Here is a 16,503-nt window from a genome sequence, read left to right as displayed (position 1 = left end):
CCTGTTTTACCCAGTACAGTAACTCCTATGCTTGTCTTTTCCATACAGGCAGACCTCAGAGATACCGTCAGTTTGGTTCCAGACCACCGCAATAAAGCGAATAGTGCCATAAAGCAAGTCACATGAATTTTTTGGTTTCCCAGTACATATAAAAGTTATGTTTACGCTATATTGTAGTCTATTAAGTGTGCAATAGCATTATGTCTAAAAAAACAAAGTACATATCCTAATTAAAAAATATTTTATTGCTAAAAAATACTAAGCATCATCTGACAACAGAGGGTTGCCACAAACCTTCAACTGGTGAAAGACACCATATCTGGGAAGCGTAATAAGGCTAGATGTGCCTGTAACATGGCACAGAGGGGCTCTGGAGTGGGTCATTCTGGACTTGAGTCCTGTTCAAACCCCGGGTGACTGCCTGCATGACCTTAAGCAAGGCATTTAACTTCTTCAGCTCCAGTTGCCTCATTTTCAAAGTGTTAGGATTAGAGAAGGCACACAGAGGGCCAGGCCCATGGCGGGCACCCAGGAAATGATGGTACCCTTCCTCCTCCTGATAGCAGGCACGTGGGACCAGAAACCAAGACTCCGAGCAGCCGGAGCTGGAAGCAATGAAGCCCAGGTGCTGTCCTCCCCTACAATCTCTGGCCACCCCTCCCAGGGGCTTGTCATTCTTGCCCGACATTAAGAGCAGCCACTCCAGGGGACTTCCCTGGCGGTCCAGTGGTTAAGACTCCGCGATTCCACTGCCAGGGGCCCGGGTTTGATCCCTGGTCGGGGAACTAAGAGGTTACACTGCGAGGTGCAGCCAAAAAAAAGAGCAGCCACTCCAGGGGCAACCCCAGCTCCGCAGCACCCAGCAAAGCAAAGGCTTTGCAAACACGGTCTGGGAGATCAAGAAGGCAACCGGCCAAAGCCAAGCCAAGTGTATCCAACACTGCAGGAATTTGCATAATTAACCACTTGGAAATAATACCTTTAGGCCAGTCTTGGTTATGTGTTAAATCCTTGCAGGGCCTAGAAACAGGGCAAGAGCTGAATTCATCTGGAAGGGAAATGATGAATGTGAACAGTGAACAAGCACAGATGCTTCTCGAGAAGCTATGTGTCCATCACCGCCTCCATCCCTACTTTCAGATGAAGACACTGAGGTTACAGAGGTGAGGCAAATGACCCAAGGTCACACACAGAGTAAGTGGGGGAGCTAGACTCGACCCCAAAGTTGCTTACATCCAAAACCAACGTTCAGCAGAGCAGTAGCCGGGAGGAAAGGAAGCAAGGAGAGGAGGCGAGGGATTGGCGAGGAGAGGGGAGGGGAGGAGCCTGGCGACACTTAGCAGACACCAGCCCCAGAGCAGACTCCACCGGCCTTTTAGCAAGGAGAAAAGCTTTCCTGGGAGCAGACACTGGCACGGACACTGCTGGGAACATTCTGAGAAAGCCTTGGACACATTAGTGCTGCTAATCCTAGCCTGCCCATTACTGGCCTGAATGACTTCATACAGAGAAATGTGTTCTGGTGAAAATGCCGAGCATCGCCCGGACCTCACAGCCGGGCTGACCACCAGCGTGATCCGGGGCCTGATTAGTCCAGAACGGCAGGGCTGCTGGCCAACTGCACCAAATTAAGCGTTCCCAAATTTTAAGTTCTCCAGCAGTGGGCTTCGTGCTGGCTGCTGATGCATGAGGTAGCATTTCGAGTAATAATTAATTAGAGAAGAAAGCAAAATAAGCAAGCAAAGGACATCAAATGGAGTTAGTACAATTCTGCCTTTCACTTCATTTTACATTCAATCAGAGAGGGCCAACAAAGTGCCCGGGGCTGGAAAGAGAACCGCTGGGAGCATTCAGCCACCCCCTGACTCCTTCCGTCCACCGCTGCTGCCAGGCACACCACACCCGCAGCCTGTCCCCCAAAACCTACCCAGGCCGGAGAGGGACCTGCCAACTCCAGGTTGTCACCTCTTTGCCATTAGACCACCAGGGCGCACCCATCATCAGCTCATATAGTACTTCTAGTTTTCTGTTCCCAAATTCATGGATTCTTTGTTAAACTGGTGGGTCTGACCCCTAATAAAGTTGTTTAGAAAAAAATCATTGATTATCCCAGGCACCAAAAAAATAAGCACGTACACCAAGTATCATTTGGTGACATGCAAACGACACCTGCTCCGGGTGTTAACACATCCCAAAGCAGAGCTGCCCACCTCTGCCGAGAGCTGGAAATTTACTTTATCCCTAGAGGCTTACACCTGTCAACCAAGAGAGGAAAATTAAAAGGAAAAAAACAACAACGGCCTAAATTTTGCTGCAAAATTCCCTGGCAGTGACTAATAACCAGGTTTCCCACTAGCCGCCCCCAGCCTCTCAGCATCTGGGCAGGCGTTGGGTCACCTGTCGGGGACCAGTCAGGAGTCAAGTTGTGCTGGGGTCTCCTCCTTCGTGGTATGTGCTGTGGGCCCAGCACCCAGGGATCCCCACGTCCGTTTCAGCCATGCCCGAGCAGACAGTGCCTGCAGCCCACCTGAGCCACCCCCAGGGAGCCCTGGGCAGCGCTCCTGCGCCCCAGGCCCCACCACCTACCTCGTTGATGAAGGAGTGTGCCCCCAGCGGGCTCAGCAGCAGGATGGCGCGGCGCAGTGTGTCCCGGTAGCGGTTCAGCTCCTCTGTCTTCATCGTGGTGAAGAGGCTGGTGAACACGTGGCTGACGTTCTTGTCCACCTTTTGTAAAGAGACATCAAGGCCCAGCCGCGAGGCCTGGTCCAGAAAGCTTTGGAGCCCACGGATATCTGAGCAGTGGAGAAGACGAGGGAGAGAGAAACATCTTTAAGCGGGAAGGGACCTTGGAGGGCGTCTAACTCCAATGCTACCCCCTCCCATATGGGCCTTGAGCAAGGATTCAAGTCTGCCTCCATGGTCCAATGAACAAAGGATGGAAGACATGTATTTAGTCCCAATGTCCCTCAGCAGCATCCAGCCCCTGGGTAAGTTTCTCCCACCATAGGAAGCACTTCCTGCCATCCAACAGGTCCTGTGGCCACAAGTGTCCTGCATGATAAGCTCCTTTTCTCTCCCTATTGCTTTCACCCAATGGGCGTGAAGGTTCTGGCAGTTCTGTCCTGGTTGCTACATGTGGTGGTGGTCCCTAACCCTGGAACCCTGTTCCCTCCACCTGGCTCTGCTCCCCAGGGCTATGACTCCTTGACCCTCAGTGGTGAGCTAAGGCCCCTGACTGCCCTGGTCAGAGCAGGCCCAGACTCAGTCCCTGCCCCAATCCTGTAACTGAACAGCTTGCACCCTCACAGCCTCCCTGAGGCTTGGGACTCTGTCTTGTTCCAGGGACTTGATTTTCCTGGATGAGCTCTCCTCCTCCACTCTCTTTCCAGCTGGGGTGATCTCACCCCAAGTCCAACGAGAACTCTGCATCCTGACTGGTTCAGGGGTGAGCAGGTGGTCCAGGATGGTCCTAGACTGAGCACCGTCCTGACACTTTGGTGGAGCACCCGGGAGAGAGGTCTGCTATTTCCCCTGTGATCAACCAAGGGATCAGGATACAAGCCCAGGGCAGGAGGGGAGCATGGAAAGCTGGAATAAATTACCAGGAAGCAGGAGCCCATAAGGAGCTTGGGGCCCAGCTACATAAAATATTAGTGCAAACCTACTCTTGTGATGGCCGGGGCTGCTGAATATTTTTTTTTAACTAGGGCCCAAATCTCTCAGCGGCAGCCCTGCATGAGCCATCTGGCTTCTCTTAAAGGAGATCTGCTCAAGAATGGAGCCAGCAAGCAGGTCCAAGAGTGGGGCACAGTCCCGATGATGTCATTTAAGCCTCTGGGTCCACCTATGAAGCCTGTTTCTCCTGGATCTTTCAGTTTCATGAGCCAAAGAATACCCTTTCCTGCCTAAGCCAGCTTGAGCTGGATTTCTGTCACTTGCAGCCCAGAGTCTCAATGCATAGGCCACTTTTTCAAGTCTGGAATGTTTCCTTCATCTGGTCCATATCTGTGTTCCAGCTCCCAAAGGCAGGCCCCACACCTGAGCCACCCCCTCCAAAGGACACTGGGCCAGTCCACATCACACTCGTAGTACTCCCTCAGTGTCTGGGATGTCCGTGGGCTGCCCGGGCATGCCCTGGCCCATCCAGTCACCCAAAATCAAATTCAAAGGATACAGTGTTAATTCAACCCAATTGTTTTTCCCAACCAGTTCCTCTTCCAAACTTTCACTTCATGCCCATTCCACAAATTTCATGAATTCTACACGTACCAGGCAGCATGCAAGCTGCTACAGTGGTTCCTTCACTGCCCATCTTGCTGGGAGGTTGGCTCACCAGTAAGTCTGGTCCCAGCTGGATACGACAAGAGCAGCCATGGAAAAGCAAGCACGGTGCCAGGGAGACCAGAGTACCATGGCAGTCATAACTGGGGTGCTGGGGGGAATGTGCACAGAGTCCCTCTGTTCCCACGATGGGGGGAAGCCCTAGAATAGGGTCTGAGTACCTGTTGTAGACTCAGACACTTAGAACTTAGTACAGTTCCTTAGTAGAGTTCCATCCACTTTGTGCCTCAGTGTTTTCATCTGTAAACTGGGGATGAAAGTTCCTGACTACCATTTTCATAGGACTGTGAGGAACCACAGTTCTTGAAGGTACCACCTGCTTGCATCTCAGGGGCCTGCACCTGGGAGGCACAGAGAGCCTACATCCTAATGGTCCATCCGAGGGCACAGCAGTGCCCAAATGAGGACCCTTGGGTCCCTTCCAGAGATCGCAAATGTGAGACTGATATTCAAGTCCATGTGTTCAAGTCCAGCCATGACCTCAGCCAGCTTGGTCTATCGGCAGCCTGGCCCCTGAAGCACAAACATGCACCCAGAGCTGCCTGCCTGACAAAGCACAGAGGTCTCAGCGTTGCTCTGCCCACTGATCCAGACAGGAAAAGGTGCCAGGAAGCAGGATGGGCCCTCTGCACCAAGCCCCAGGGCTCCCCCAAAGGTGACCAATGGAAGACCACACAGTGCCTTACACCTGCCCTGGCACCAGGGGCTCCCAACACACAGGCCCCGGGTTGTCAACACCCCTTGGATCCCCAGAGAGGCCATGCAGTCCGCATCAGCCTGCTTGGGCCCCTAGAGATCTGTAGCCTTAAAGCCTCTTGAAAGAAAAATTTGAAGAGGTTCTTCAGAGCTTCTTCACCTACCAGAGGGAATGGCAGGCAAATGGGCAGAGATGGCTCAAGGAGCAGAAGTATAGCAGGGGGAGGGGACCCCCAACTAGGAAAAGTCAGGGCTGGTGTCAACACCGGCCCCTCCCTCTCCTGACCACAGCATAACTCACGCCTGCCAAGGGCAAGCTTGAGAACATCTCAGCACCGAGCAGACACCCATATGCCTAAATCAGCAGTGCGCTCCTGTGCCGGGCATGCAACAGCTTGCACCCAAGTGGCCCATGATGGCTTCCCCTCAATCTGGGCTGTCACTAGCCACCTGTAGCTATTCAAATTCAAACTTAATTTCCTTAAAATTAAATAAAATCACACGCTTAGTTCCTCAGTCACACAGCCACATTTTAAGTACTCAATGGTCGCATCTGGCTGGTGGCAACCATACTAAATAGCACAAATATAGATCATATATGATGGATCATCACAGAAAGTTCCAGTACAGGGTCTGCCTGAGAAACTGTCTTTTAACCTGTGCAGTGTAAATGATGGTCCCAAATGTGGGAGATGAGCTGCATTCAGGCCTCCCTATTACCATGCCTCTTGCCCTGTCACTTTGAAGACCATTCCGGCTCCTACTCCAGGTTCAACCACATGACCTGCTTTGACCCATGAGACCATTGTGACTTGGTATAAGCCGAGTTTTGAGTAAGTGTGCATTTCTGTTTCCACTCCTGGACCCTGCCACCACCATGAGAACAGCCTTGGACTAGCCTCCAGAAGGATGCAGACACGTGGAGAAGAATCAGGCGGACCGGGCAGCCACCCCCGGCTACATGCCAGCTGAATTCAGATACACCAGTGAGCCCAGAGCAGAACTGCCTAGTTGATCGATAGACTCACACACACACACACAAATGACTGTTGTTCTATGCCACTAATTTTGGGGATGGTTTGTTTCTCAGCAATAACTAACTGATAAACCAAGTTCATCAGATGCATTATATCTAATATGCCTTAGGAAAAGTTCACTGAAAGAGCAAGGCCTGTATCTTAAAAAGTCACCCACACACACAGCTTCCCCACATGGGGCCGAGTGCGAGCCAGTCCTGGGGTGAGGACACTGGTAGCTTCTGCAGCGCTATCCCTTCGCCTGGACACCAATGTCCTCACTGCCCGTGGCCTTGGCTCTGACCCAGATCTGAGCACAGCCGATGGGACAGGGATAAAGGCAGCGCTCTGAGACCCACCATCTACCAGTTCCCACTCCACTTCTGGCGCCTTTCAAGGCCATTACAAGTATTTAAAGTGGCAGAGACTGGCACGTCTGCAGAGCCATGCTTTACGTGAGCACATGCGCAAAGAGAGCTTCAGGGTGGCTCTGTGCGTGTGCCCATGGGTCCACCAGTCTGGTAGGGGTCCAGGAACCTCATGCATCACACCAGCACAGCCGGTCCTCACAGGCTGGGGAAGAAGTCCCCTTCAGTCTCTTCCTTGAGGTCCCCCTACCTAAATCCATCTCAAGCCATAGGACTGTTTCACTTCCTCAGGGAATAGGAGGTGCCATGGGGGGTGGCAACTGTCTCGGGACCCACAAGGACGCACGAGGACATGCACACACAGGGAACACAAGCCCTCAGAGCTCCTGCGCATGCGCAGCTGCTGCGTTTCTGCCTTCTGTTCGGGCAGCCCCTGATGGAACTGAGCCATCGGCGAGAGTTTAAGCTCCCTGCCAGTGGCTGGCTCCTCACACCTGGAACAAGTGACGCAGGCTGAAGGCAGTGCTCCTGAGGGACCACGGCCCCGGCTACAGCCGCCTGCTCCCACTTGGCTGAAAAGGTCAGCCCTCAGCCTCTGAAGGTCTTATTCAGTTGCCCTTGAGGAGAGCTGGGGGGGCAGAATAACAGTCAAGAGCACAAGCTAACTTTGCCACCCTCCTGCCGTTCCCCAGGAATGGGGCCAAGGAAGTCCACTTCTCCAACGAAAATCCTTTCCTCCCTCAAGACTGAGACTGAGTGTGTAACACCACCCTACCCTCATCCCCTAAGAAAGCCAGCTGTCCACTGCTACTCCCCAGAAAGGGAGAATTCTCCAAGAAGTTAGACTAAAGACAGAGATGGGGCTGCTCTCGGGGTAGCAGTGTGGGCATCCCAGGAGCCCTTTGGCCCCCTACAGAGTTCTGGACCTTGGCCCAGGCCCTTCCACTGGGAGCTCTCTGTGCAGACTGGCCGGCCCAGTCCACCTTTGCTGGTGCAGCTCCCCCCAAGCAGACCCACCTCCACTAGAGGAGGGAGACGAGGGGGCCACAGTGGGCGTCACATCAGCCGCAGCCCAGAAAGGGCAGGAGAAGGCAAACGGCCCACAGCTCTCCAAGGTGGCAGCGGGGAGGATGTGGGGGGCACGAACCATGAACAAGGGCATCAGCCACCCACAGGGATGACAGGGAGAGGCTCCCAGGAGAGACGCCCTGCTCCCCAGAGAAAGGAAGCAGTTCAGGGAACAGGGCAAGTGCATTCCTGCGAGGAATCTGATGTGACGACACCCCAGGACGGGCCTCAGCTGCCTTGGCCCACCCTCTGGGCTCTCAAAGGACCTGGTCATCAGAAGTCTTTGCAATACCAGAGTAGTCCTGTTGACATTCATTCATCCCTCCTTCCCTCCAATATTCACTGAGAACTTTCTCTGTGTTGGTCCCTCTCCTAGGGGCTGGGGAACAAGAATGAACGAGCCCACGGTATTCCCACTAGCACGGGACTTCCATTTCAGGGGCTGGAGAAGAGACTGGAAACAAATAAACAATAGATAATTTCTAACAGTGGTGTGAGCGCTGAAGAAAGTAGAGACTGGGTTGCAGGAAACTGCAGAGGGTCGGGGTGGCAGAGGCCCCTGTGAAGAGCATCGGTGAGAAGGAGCCAGCCCTGGAAACCGCCCGGGGAAGACCACTCCTGACCGAAGAAACAGCACGTGGAAAGTTCCAGAATGAGGCATCTGGGATACCAAATGAAGAAGGGCCTTGCTCACCCCACAACGGGGACCAGGAAGAGGGAGGACTGGAACTGTGGGGCTGCCAGGGAAGGAAGCTGGGGCCCCACCACCAGCAGTGGAGGGGGTGAGCACATGCATCCCCAGTGCCCGAGCCCTGGGCCTCCTCTGCCCCATTCCTCCTCCCCTCCACAGACCAGCTTCCGAATGCTGGGCCCAGGCACCCTCTGGCACTTCCCAGCACTCACCTCTCTGCCCACTGCCACGCACACCATGCTGCTCTGAAGCTCTTGCCAAAGCCATCAACAAATGGAGACCCTCCTCTCTCTTCATTTTCCATGGGTTCTCCGGAGCACCCAGCCTGTGACCGCTCATCCTTGAAGTCCTTTCTCCCCCCCCCGGGCTTCCAGACACATACATGTGCCCCTTCTGCTCCTGCCTCTTTCCTGATCCCTCCCCTCATGCACTCCTGCTCACAGCCCCACATTTCTGGGCTTCCCTCTGGCATCACCCATCAGCCAGGCTTGGAGAACATCAACACCAGACACCCAGGCTGGCCAAGGGCTCTCCACTTCTCCTAAACATCCCATCATGAGCCCATTTCCATGATCCCTGCCCAGGTTCAGGCACCATCATCTCCTTCTTGGGACTTCTGCCACAGTCTCCTACGAGGTCCCCCTGACCCCGGGGTCCTCCCAGCCAATGCCTTCCTCCGCCAGGATGTTTTCAGAGTTCATATCTGCTCATGATATAGCCCTCCTCTAAAACCTTCCATGAATAACACATTTCTTTTAAAGTTGCCAAGAAATTAATATTCGCAAAAGAATCCATCAATCACAAACAAACAATAAGCCTTCCAGAGACTTTATTATTGTATATAAATCAACTCCATGCATCTTAGTCTGATACATAAGAGACTCTCTGGTTTTAACAGCTTTTTTTATTTTTGCTTTTGTATCACCATCACCTTCTTCCACCACCACCACCAGAAACCATGCACCCAAACCCCAGTAAAAAAAGCTCTTTGCCTTTCCCTGGACACCCCCCTATACACACACCCCACACACCACCACACCACACACACACACACACACATACACACACACACGCACTCATACTCTCAGCCTAGATGCTCCCAGTTTGAAATTTACGGAGCCCTACCTTTCCATCAGACTCAACTGAAATCATACCTCCCCCCAGGCCATCTCAGATCCTCAAGTCAGAATTCATGCCTCCCTGAAGTTTCATAGCTCAAGGACCTGAGAAGCAGAAACTAGGTCTTTCTCATTTCTTTGTCCAAGCCCAAGGCTCAGTGACTAGCACAGAGTCAAAGACAGTCAAAGTCAGCGGAATCAAACTGAATCAAAGCAAGATCCAGCCTGAAGCCCAGGGTGATTTCAGCAACCACACAATTGCCCTGTATCTGATGGAGGCACAGCCCTACTAAGCAAGAAAGCTGTAACTATCCCACTACTCCTTCTGAAAAAAGAATCATATAGTCATGGGTGTTTAAAATACTTTCTAAAAAGTAACTGAAATGAAAGAACACATTTCAAATTGCTTCCCATACTATCTTCAATTTCCAAGAAATGTCCAAGCACTGAGAGTACTTGTAAAGAATATTTTACCATCTGTAATATATATGTATATGTATGAAGGCTGCCACCTCACACCCAGAAGTTCAAAGTTAGAAGTGTTTGGGGATTACTGGCAAATTTTCCAAAAGCTGAGACGCAACTTTCATTCTACTGACTTTTTTTTTTTAAACTCCTTTCTTATCTGGCCCCCAAATACATGGTTCGAATTTCTTCCCAGCTAGAGTTTACCCAAATTCGAGTTCACTTCCAAGACCTCTGCCCAGGGTCCTCTCCTCCTTAATTGCTCACTCCCCTCCACAGCACCAACTCAAAATGCCACCATGCTTGTCATTCATGGAACAGCTCCAGAACTGGGGTGTGACGGAGGCTGGGTCTGCAGGGGAGGAAGCAGCCACCGTTTCCAAGAAAAGAGATCACAAAGACCTGCCTGCTGCCAATCAAAAGTGATACCCCTTCCCTCTGCTCAGAATCCATTTGGTGCCTCACCTCCTAGAACGCAGCTGCCCAGCTGTGCATTCCCTCCCTCCCTTCTCCCTCCCTCTTCCTCAAATATTTCCTGAGCACTGCTCTGGGAACAGCAGAATTTGAAAACTTCACAGCCCAGTCCTCAAGGAGCTCTCAGTCCTGCACGTCAGACTGAGCCCAGAGCAAAGAGTGGCTTCGCCCTGCCACTCACTGAGCACCTCCCATGTGCCAGCGTGGGTTCCATCTGCAGACTACATTTCTTGGATGCATTATCAATCCATGTTGGTGGGATAAAGGGCATCTCTATGGGAGCGAGGTGGTCACAAAGCAGGCCCATGGGAGTTCAGCAAAGAGAGGAGCAGAAATGCACAGATGCGGCGCATCCAGCCGGCTCTCAGTAAAGCAGGATGCAGGCCTCTCCCTGTCATGAGATGACAAGGTCCCCCAGAGCAAATGCCCCCCCAGGGCCCAGGCAGGGGCTGGCTTCAGGTGAGCAGGAAGACCCTCAGGGGCTGTCCCACCTTCTTCGGCGGCACAGTGCCACTGTTCTATGTTTCTTGGCAAGGTTCTCAGCCTCCCTCTCCTGGTCACAATCTCAGCTGCTCAGCTGGCCCTGGGAGTCCTCCAGAGTGACCTCCCATCCCAAACTCCAACCCCCACCCCCGCCAAAACCCTGCTCTCTGTAGTAATCATGTCTTTTATCAATACTTTTGGTATTCTGAGGGCATCTGGAGCTCTGCTGACCCTAGAGGACTGTCCCTCAGAGGGATAATCAATTCCCAGAGATAGTAAACAACTTACCCCAGAGCACCTTGTTCATATGCAAACCAACCAATCCAGGGCCTGCACCCTCAACCACCTCCTCTACGGGACTCGCACACATTGAGCCACTATCCACCCGCTCCAATCACCCCAGGACCAGGTACCAGACAACTCGGGACACCCCTGTGCCCCACAGCCTGCCAAAATTATTCAAACCAGCCACTCCTAAGCCTGCTTACCCCACCTCACCCATTCTTTCTTGCAGAAATCACTTGAAGGGCTCTTGCCCATAGTTTCCCTTCGCCCTCTGCTTCCTGATCAACCCTGGTGCTTCCCCCAGTGGCCACCCAAGGCATGGTGTGCCCCCTCCACCTGGGAATTGTCACAAACTATCTTTTCAATGGAAGTTGTCTCCTGATCTACTGGCCTTGTCATACCTAAGTAACAATAGAACATCCTCTGCATGGTGACCTGGGATGCAGCTCAGGGAGGGGCACACAGAAGTAGCCCCATTGGCCACACTCCCCGCCCCCTCCCCCGGGGGTCACAGAATAAGCACAGGCATGGGTTCGAATCCCACCCTTCACTAGCCCAGTGACCTTGGGCAGCCATTTCTCTGAGCCCATTTCTTCTGCAAACAGAGCTAATTCCACCTTCCTCCTAGGAGCACTATGATCCTTCACTGAGTGGCATATGTTACTGCCAGCAGAGTGCAAAATAGATGTTCAGTGGCTGTCAGCTCCCTTCCAACCTTCTCACCAGCCCTGGAAACACCCCCCAAAAGGTTCCCAAATGAACAAATCATCTCTCTTGTCCTAGAGGCTCATCAAGAAGGGAGGTGCCATCCTGATAATCGGATGACACAACAGAAGACTAAAAAGGTCGGCTCTCACTTCTGTGATAATGGAAATTCCAAAGTTGTAAAGTGGCTGAGGGGAAGGTCTGTCATTGAAAACTCTCTGAGAAAGAGACCAAATTTCTGCCCATAATAGGGGCCAATAATATCCAGGAGCCTCTGTTCAAACAGGTCTCAGAACAAGCCACGAAACTATACATGAGCAGATTCTGTATAGGAGAAAGGGTTGTCTGGGTAATTCCTTGTGAGCACATTTACATGGTGTATGCACACACATGTGTCATTTCAGACACAGGAGTCCATGCGTGAGCCCTACTCACACCCACCGCCTGAAGCCCTGGCAAAGGAGGGCATAGCATGATCATAACATGCTCACTTCTCCCCAGATTCTGTTCCTTTCCATTTAAAAAGCAAACCCAAGGGAAAAACATTTTAAATAATCAGGCTGGCAGATCAAGATTAAAAACAATTTAAAATAAACGTCTACCCTGGCACTTTGGAAAAAACATATCACGCTGCATTAAGTGCTTTGAATTAAGTAAATTGCACCAAGTAACTAATTTACATAATGATCAAAATTTGCATTTTACACATGTTATGATGAAAATAGGTTTATAAAAGAATTCTTCACCAACTTCTGTTCCGAGTTGGGTTCCAGTATTTAGATAAAATTCTGCAGTGCTGATCTGCTACTGTCTTTCATGTTTCAAATCTCTGGCTCCTTCAGTATTTTTTTTTAATCTGGCAGGTCCCTTATTCCCACTGCAATAAATAGTCCCTTTGATTTGCAATTCCCTTCCATCAACTGAGAGAGCTCATATTTTTAAAGAATCCATAATACACTAATGATTCTTAGAATTTTCACAAATAAAGTTTGATGTTCCTGTCACCTTTCACTTACTAGGTATTTGGTATTGATTTTAGCAATTCTTCCTCCAAGATTTATAGGATTGGCTTAAAGTCCTGCAGTTTTGGTTGCCATCTTTTCAGGATGAGGCATCAGAATGGCATTTCTCAACAGGCTTGCACCAACAGGCCCCTCAGAAAAGAAGCAAGACCCCACTGGACATACTCGACATGCCCAGAGGAGGCTGAGCACGAGGTCCTTAAGGAGACTGACCACCGGCCCCATGAGGCCACCCCGCGCCTTTTGGTCCTTGATGCCCAGCAAGCGGGCCCAGAGCCAGAACTCCCTCTCCTGGAGCTGCTGGATCCTTAGATGCTTCCTTTATTCTCTCCTTCTCCACAGCCTGTGAGGAAGGGACAACCTTCCCATTTCACAGATGAGAAAACTGAAGCCAGAGAAGTTGAGTCCCTCCATCAACACCACACAGCCAGCAAGAGGAACAACCCACAATCATGCGTTGAGAAATTTCTGGATGTTTTTCTGGACTTCTTTCTAATTTAAGTAAGATCCTGAAGCAAATCTAGAAAAGTAATTTCCAAGTGTTTACCCAAAACAACCATGTTTGAATTTCCAAGGGGCCCCAGAGATGATGACTTTGCTTTTTGATAATGCCACAGACAAATGCCCTCCCTCCGTGGCATGGCGGGAACGATGCCATGTGGTGAGGAAGATGGAATCATGCTCACTGCACTTGCATATTAAGGCCTGGTGTGGTGCCAGCACCATGCTAAGCATTTTGCACATACTGTCTTATTTAGTCCCCATGACACCCTGATGTCTGGCCCAAAGTCATCCAGCCCTTTAGAGGCAGGACTAGGGTTCAAATCCAGAGCTCTGATGCTGGAGTCAGAGCTCTTTACCCACATTCGCCAATCAGCCAAAGGCACCTGGGTAGGGATGGGAAGGAGGCAGGTCAGAGCCCCCCACCGCGTGCACATGCTGAGCCAGGGGCCTGTCACACACACTTCATCTGAGCCTCACACACCCCTAGGGAATGGCCAGATCACGCCTATTTCACAGATTAGCCCCTGGCTCAGAACAGAGCTGATTCAACCCCAGAGCCATATACTGTCAGAGGCTCTGGTCTGTGTCACATCAAGGCATGGGACTTGCTGATGGTGGCCAGGGTTTCCCCCAGACCCCTGCCCAGGCCTACAGAGTGGTCATCTCAAGCACACAGGGCTCCAGAGAGACCACGCAGCATGCTGGTCGAATGCTGGAGTCTAGCTTTTAGGAATGGCAAGAAGATGGAAATGTGACGCATGCTATTACCAGCTGTTAATTTGCAATCAGTTTTAATAACTGACATTACACAGTGAAATGCAGCATCTTCATTAATTCCGTAAATTATCGCTGTAGGGAAAAGCCCACGCTCCCAGAAACGGCAGCTCGACTGGGCTGACTTGGAAGCAACCCTGGGCCAGGTTCCACATCTTCAGACCTGCCCTGGGGGGTGCCCAGGGATGCCGCCTGCTGACCCCAATCCTTGCTGCCCCAGGACCGCAGCAGCCTCCCACCTCCCAGTGCCAAGGGTATGGGACTGGCCCCCGACTCAGGCTTTCTGCAAGCGTCTGGTGCCCACTGTGCCGTAACCATTGTGGAGGCTTGAGAGACGGATCAGACAAGGAGCTCAATGGAAACAGACACGCAAGCAATGCTTGAAGATGTGCTAGGACCCACGAGAAGTACCTGGGAAGCAGTCTGTTTCCCCAGGCAGTGTCAAGTGAGGAAAGATCTCCGGGAAACCTTCAGAGAGCTCAGCCCAGGAGCTGGAGCCAAAGTGGCTGGAGGTCAAAGTGGCCTTTTCTAAGTAGACAAGAGAGGGAAGTGTACTCCAGACCAAGAGAACATCAGGATCAAGGGCCTCGTGGAACCCAGCAGCCCACCTGGGGGACTTGCTGATGGCTCTATTTGGCCATGAGGGACACAGGGCTTGATGTGCCCCTGAGGAGGATGGCCACAGTGGCATTCTTGGGACTGACCAGAAAGCAGGAGAAGGAAGAGCATCAGAGTGGTCTTTGGGTCAGCTGAGACCAGGGCTGTGGCCACAGTCCCACCGAGGGACCGAGGGGCAGCAAATTCAGTTGCTCTGGAGGCAGCCTGGAGCCCCAATGTGCGCCTGAGTGTCCCCCATGGCCGGAGCCAGGAGGCCTGAGCAGCTGCTGCCCAACTCCTGGGGGGGGCCTTTCCAAAGCAGAGCTCTGGCTCCCGGGTAGGAGAGAGTCAAAGAGCCTCAGTTGCCACCTCTGTAAAACGGGCAGAGTGATGCCTCCTAGGCAGTAGGGCCATTGTAGGGAGCGAGCGGGATGATGGATGCAAGCACCTGGGCCACAGTCCAAGTGTGGGGAGGGCTTGGAACGATGGGCCTGCCTCACCAGTGACACTGCCATCTCCATGCCACCTCCAGCGCCACCCCGCCCCTTCTGCTCCTCCCCAGCCCTGCCACAGGAAACCTCTGTCTTCACAGCTCTCTGCTGACCTCATGACAAATGTTCTTCTACTTATGCATTTAATTTACATAATTACTCTCTGATATTTACTCGGATTTAATTTGTTTCCTCTGGAACTTGCCTTTGAAGAGGCAGTGCCAACCAGAGACAGGAGTGAAGCGCAGCAAGGGGCTCACAGATGCCACCGCCCCTCTCGGGGGGCCTCCAAATGCCGCCTCTGCAGAAGGACCGGGCTCTGCCCGCACACAGGCACCATGCACGGAGCCTCACACCTCCCGGTGTCAGATGGGGGCCAGGCTGGGGAGGATCACTGCCCGCGAAGACCTCGCAGTGGAGAGAGAGGTGCGTAAACACCAGTGCCAGGAACGACTCTCTACGCCAGCCCCAGAGGGAAGTGTGGGCAGTGCCAGGTGGAAGGACGGCAGGACTCCTCTGCTCAGGAGTGGTGGGGAAGTGGTGGAGCTGGGCGTCAGACTGAGCTGGAGTCCAGAGGCAGTGGATGGACTGATGGCACTGCCAGGACCCTCTTTGGTGCAGCAGAGTGGGGGTCCCAGGGGCGTCGTGTAAATGAGGCTGGAGTCCAGGTCTGGGCAGACCACAGAGGGCAGCACAGACACACCGTGGGGTGGAAGAAAGGGTCTGATTTTGAAAAATCCGTTTGGCAGTTCTGTAAGAAGGGGCGTGACCTGGAGGGCAAAGGGCCATAGGCCATCAAAATCTCAAGGCCATGGCCCAGGCACAAACACGGGCAGGAGCACTGAGGTGGAGAGGAGGGCCTTCGGCTCAGAGAAAGAAGGTGAGGGAGGAATTAAACATGAGGGACGCCGGGTTATGCTTGCCAGGCTGGTGGACGGGGAACCAAGAAGAGAAATATAGGAGGGGGATGGGGGACGGGGGCTCAGTCCTGAGTGGCCTCAGCCACTCAGCCCCAGGCCTACGCTGGGAGCGCAGAAGCACCTCTCCTCCTTCACCTCTGCTCCGGGATGCTGATGGGGATGGGTCCGCCCTGGCTCTGCTGTCCTGAGAGTCTCACTCACCCCCAGTTCTGCGCCTCTTTCCTCCTAGTTCCTGGGCTGCTGTTCCAGGTCGCTGGGCTAGAGCCTCCCCCAGATTTTGTCCTTTACAACTCATTGATTTTTGTGCACACACACCTACTCACTCGCATACACTTACATGTTCACACTCATACACTTACATGTTCACGCACACTTGTGCTCACACACTCACATCCATGCCCACATTCTCACACTCATACATTCGTACTCACACCTTCACACACACTCGCTCACACACACTCACCTGCACCCTCACCCTCACGTTC

At 52.5% G+C, this 16,503-nt stretch overlaps 1 protein-coding gene across 2 annotated transcripts in view; it reads right to left on the bottom strand.

Moving 5' to 3' along the window:
- GRID1 (glutamate ionotropic receptor delta type subunit 1) overlaps positions 1-16,503 on the bottom strand; it is a 660,264-nt gene that overhangs the window by 464,794 nt on the left and 178,967 nt on the right. For both annotated transcript variants that reach the window (XM_082424198.1, XM_082424199.1), the window contains exon 4: positions 2,587-2,792. In XM_082424198.1, coding sequence (XP_082280324.1) covers positions 2,587-2,792 — 206 coding nt within the window. The remainder of the gene's footprint in view (positions 1-2,586; positions 2,793-16,503) is intronic.

The sequence above is a fragment of the Balaenoptera physalus genome (assembly GCF_965194825.1).
Source record: "Balaenoptera physalus genome assembly, chromosome: 14".
Classification (NCBI taxonomy): Eukaryota; Metazoa; Chordata; class Mammalia; order Artiodactyla; family Balaenopteridae; genus Balaenoptera; species Balaenoptera physalus.
The sequence above is the reverse complement of the archived record's forward strand: the minus strand, read 5'-3'. Positions and strand labels throughout refer to the sequence as shown.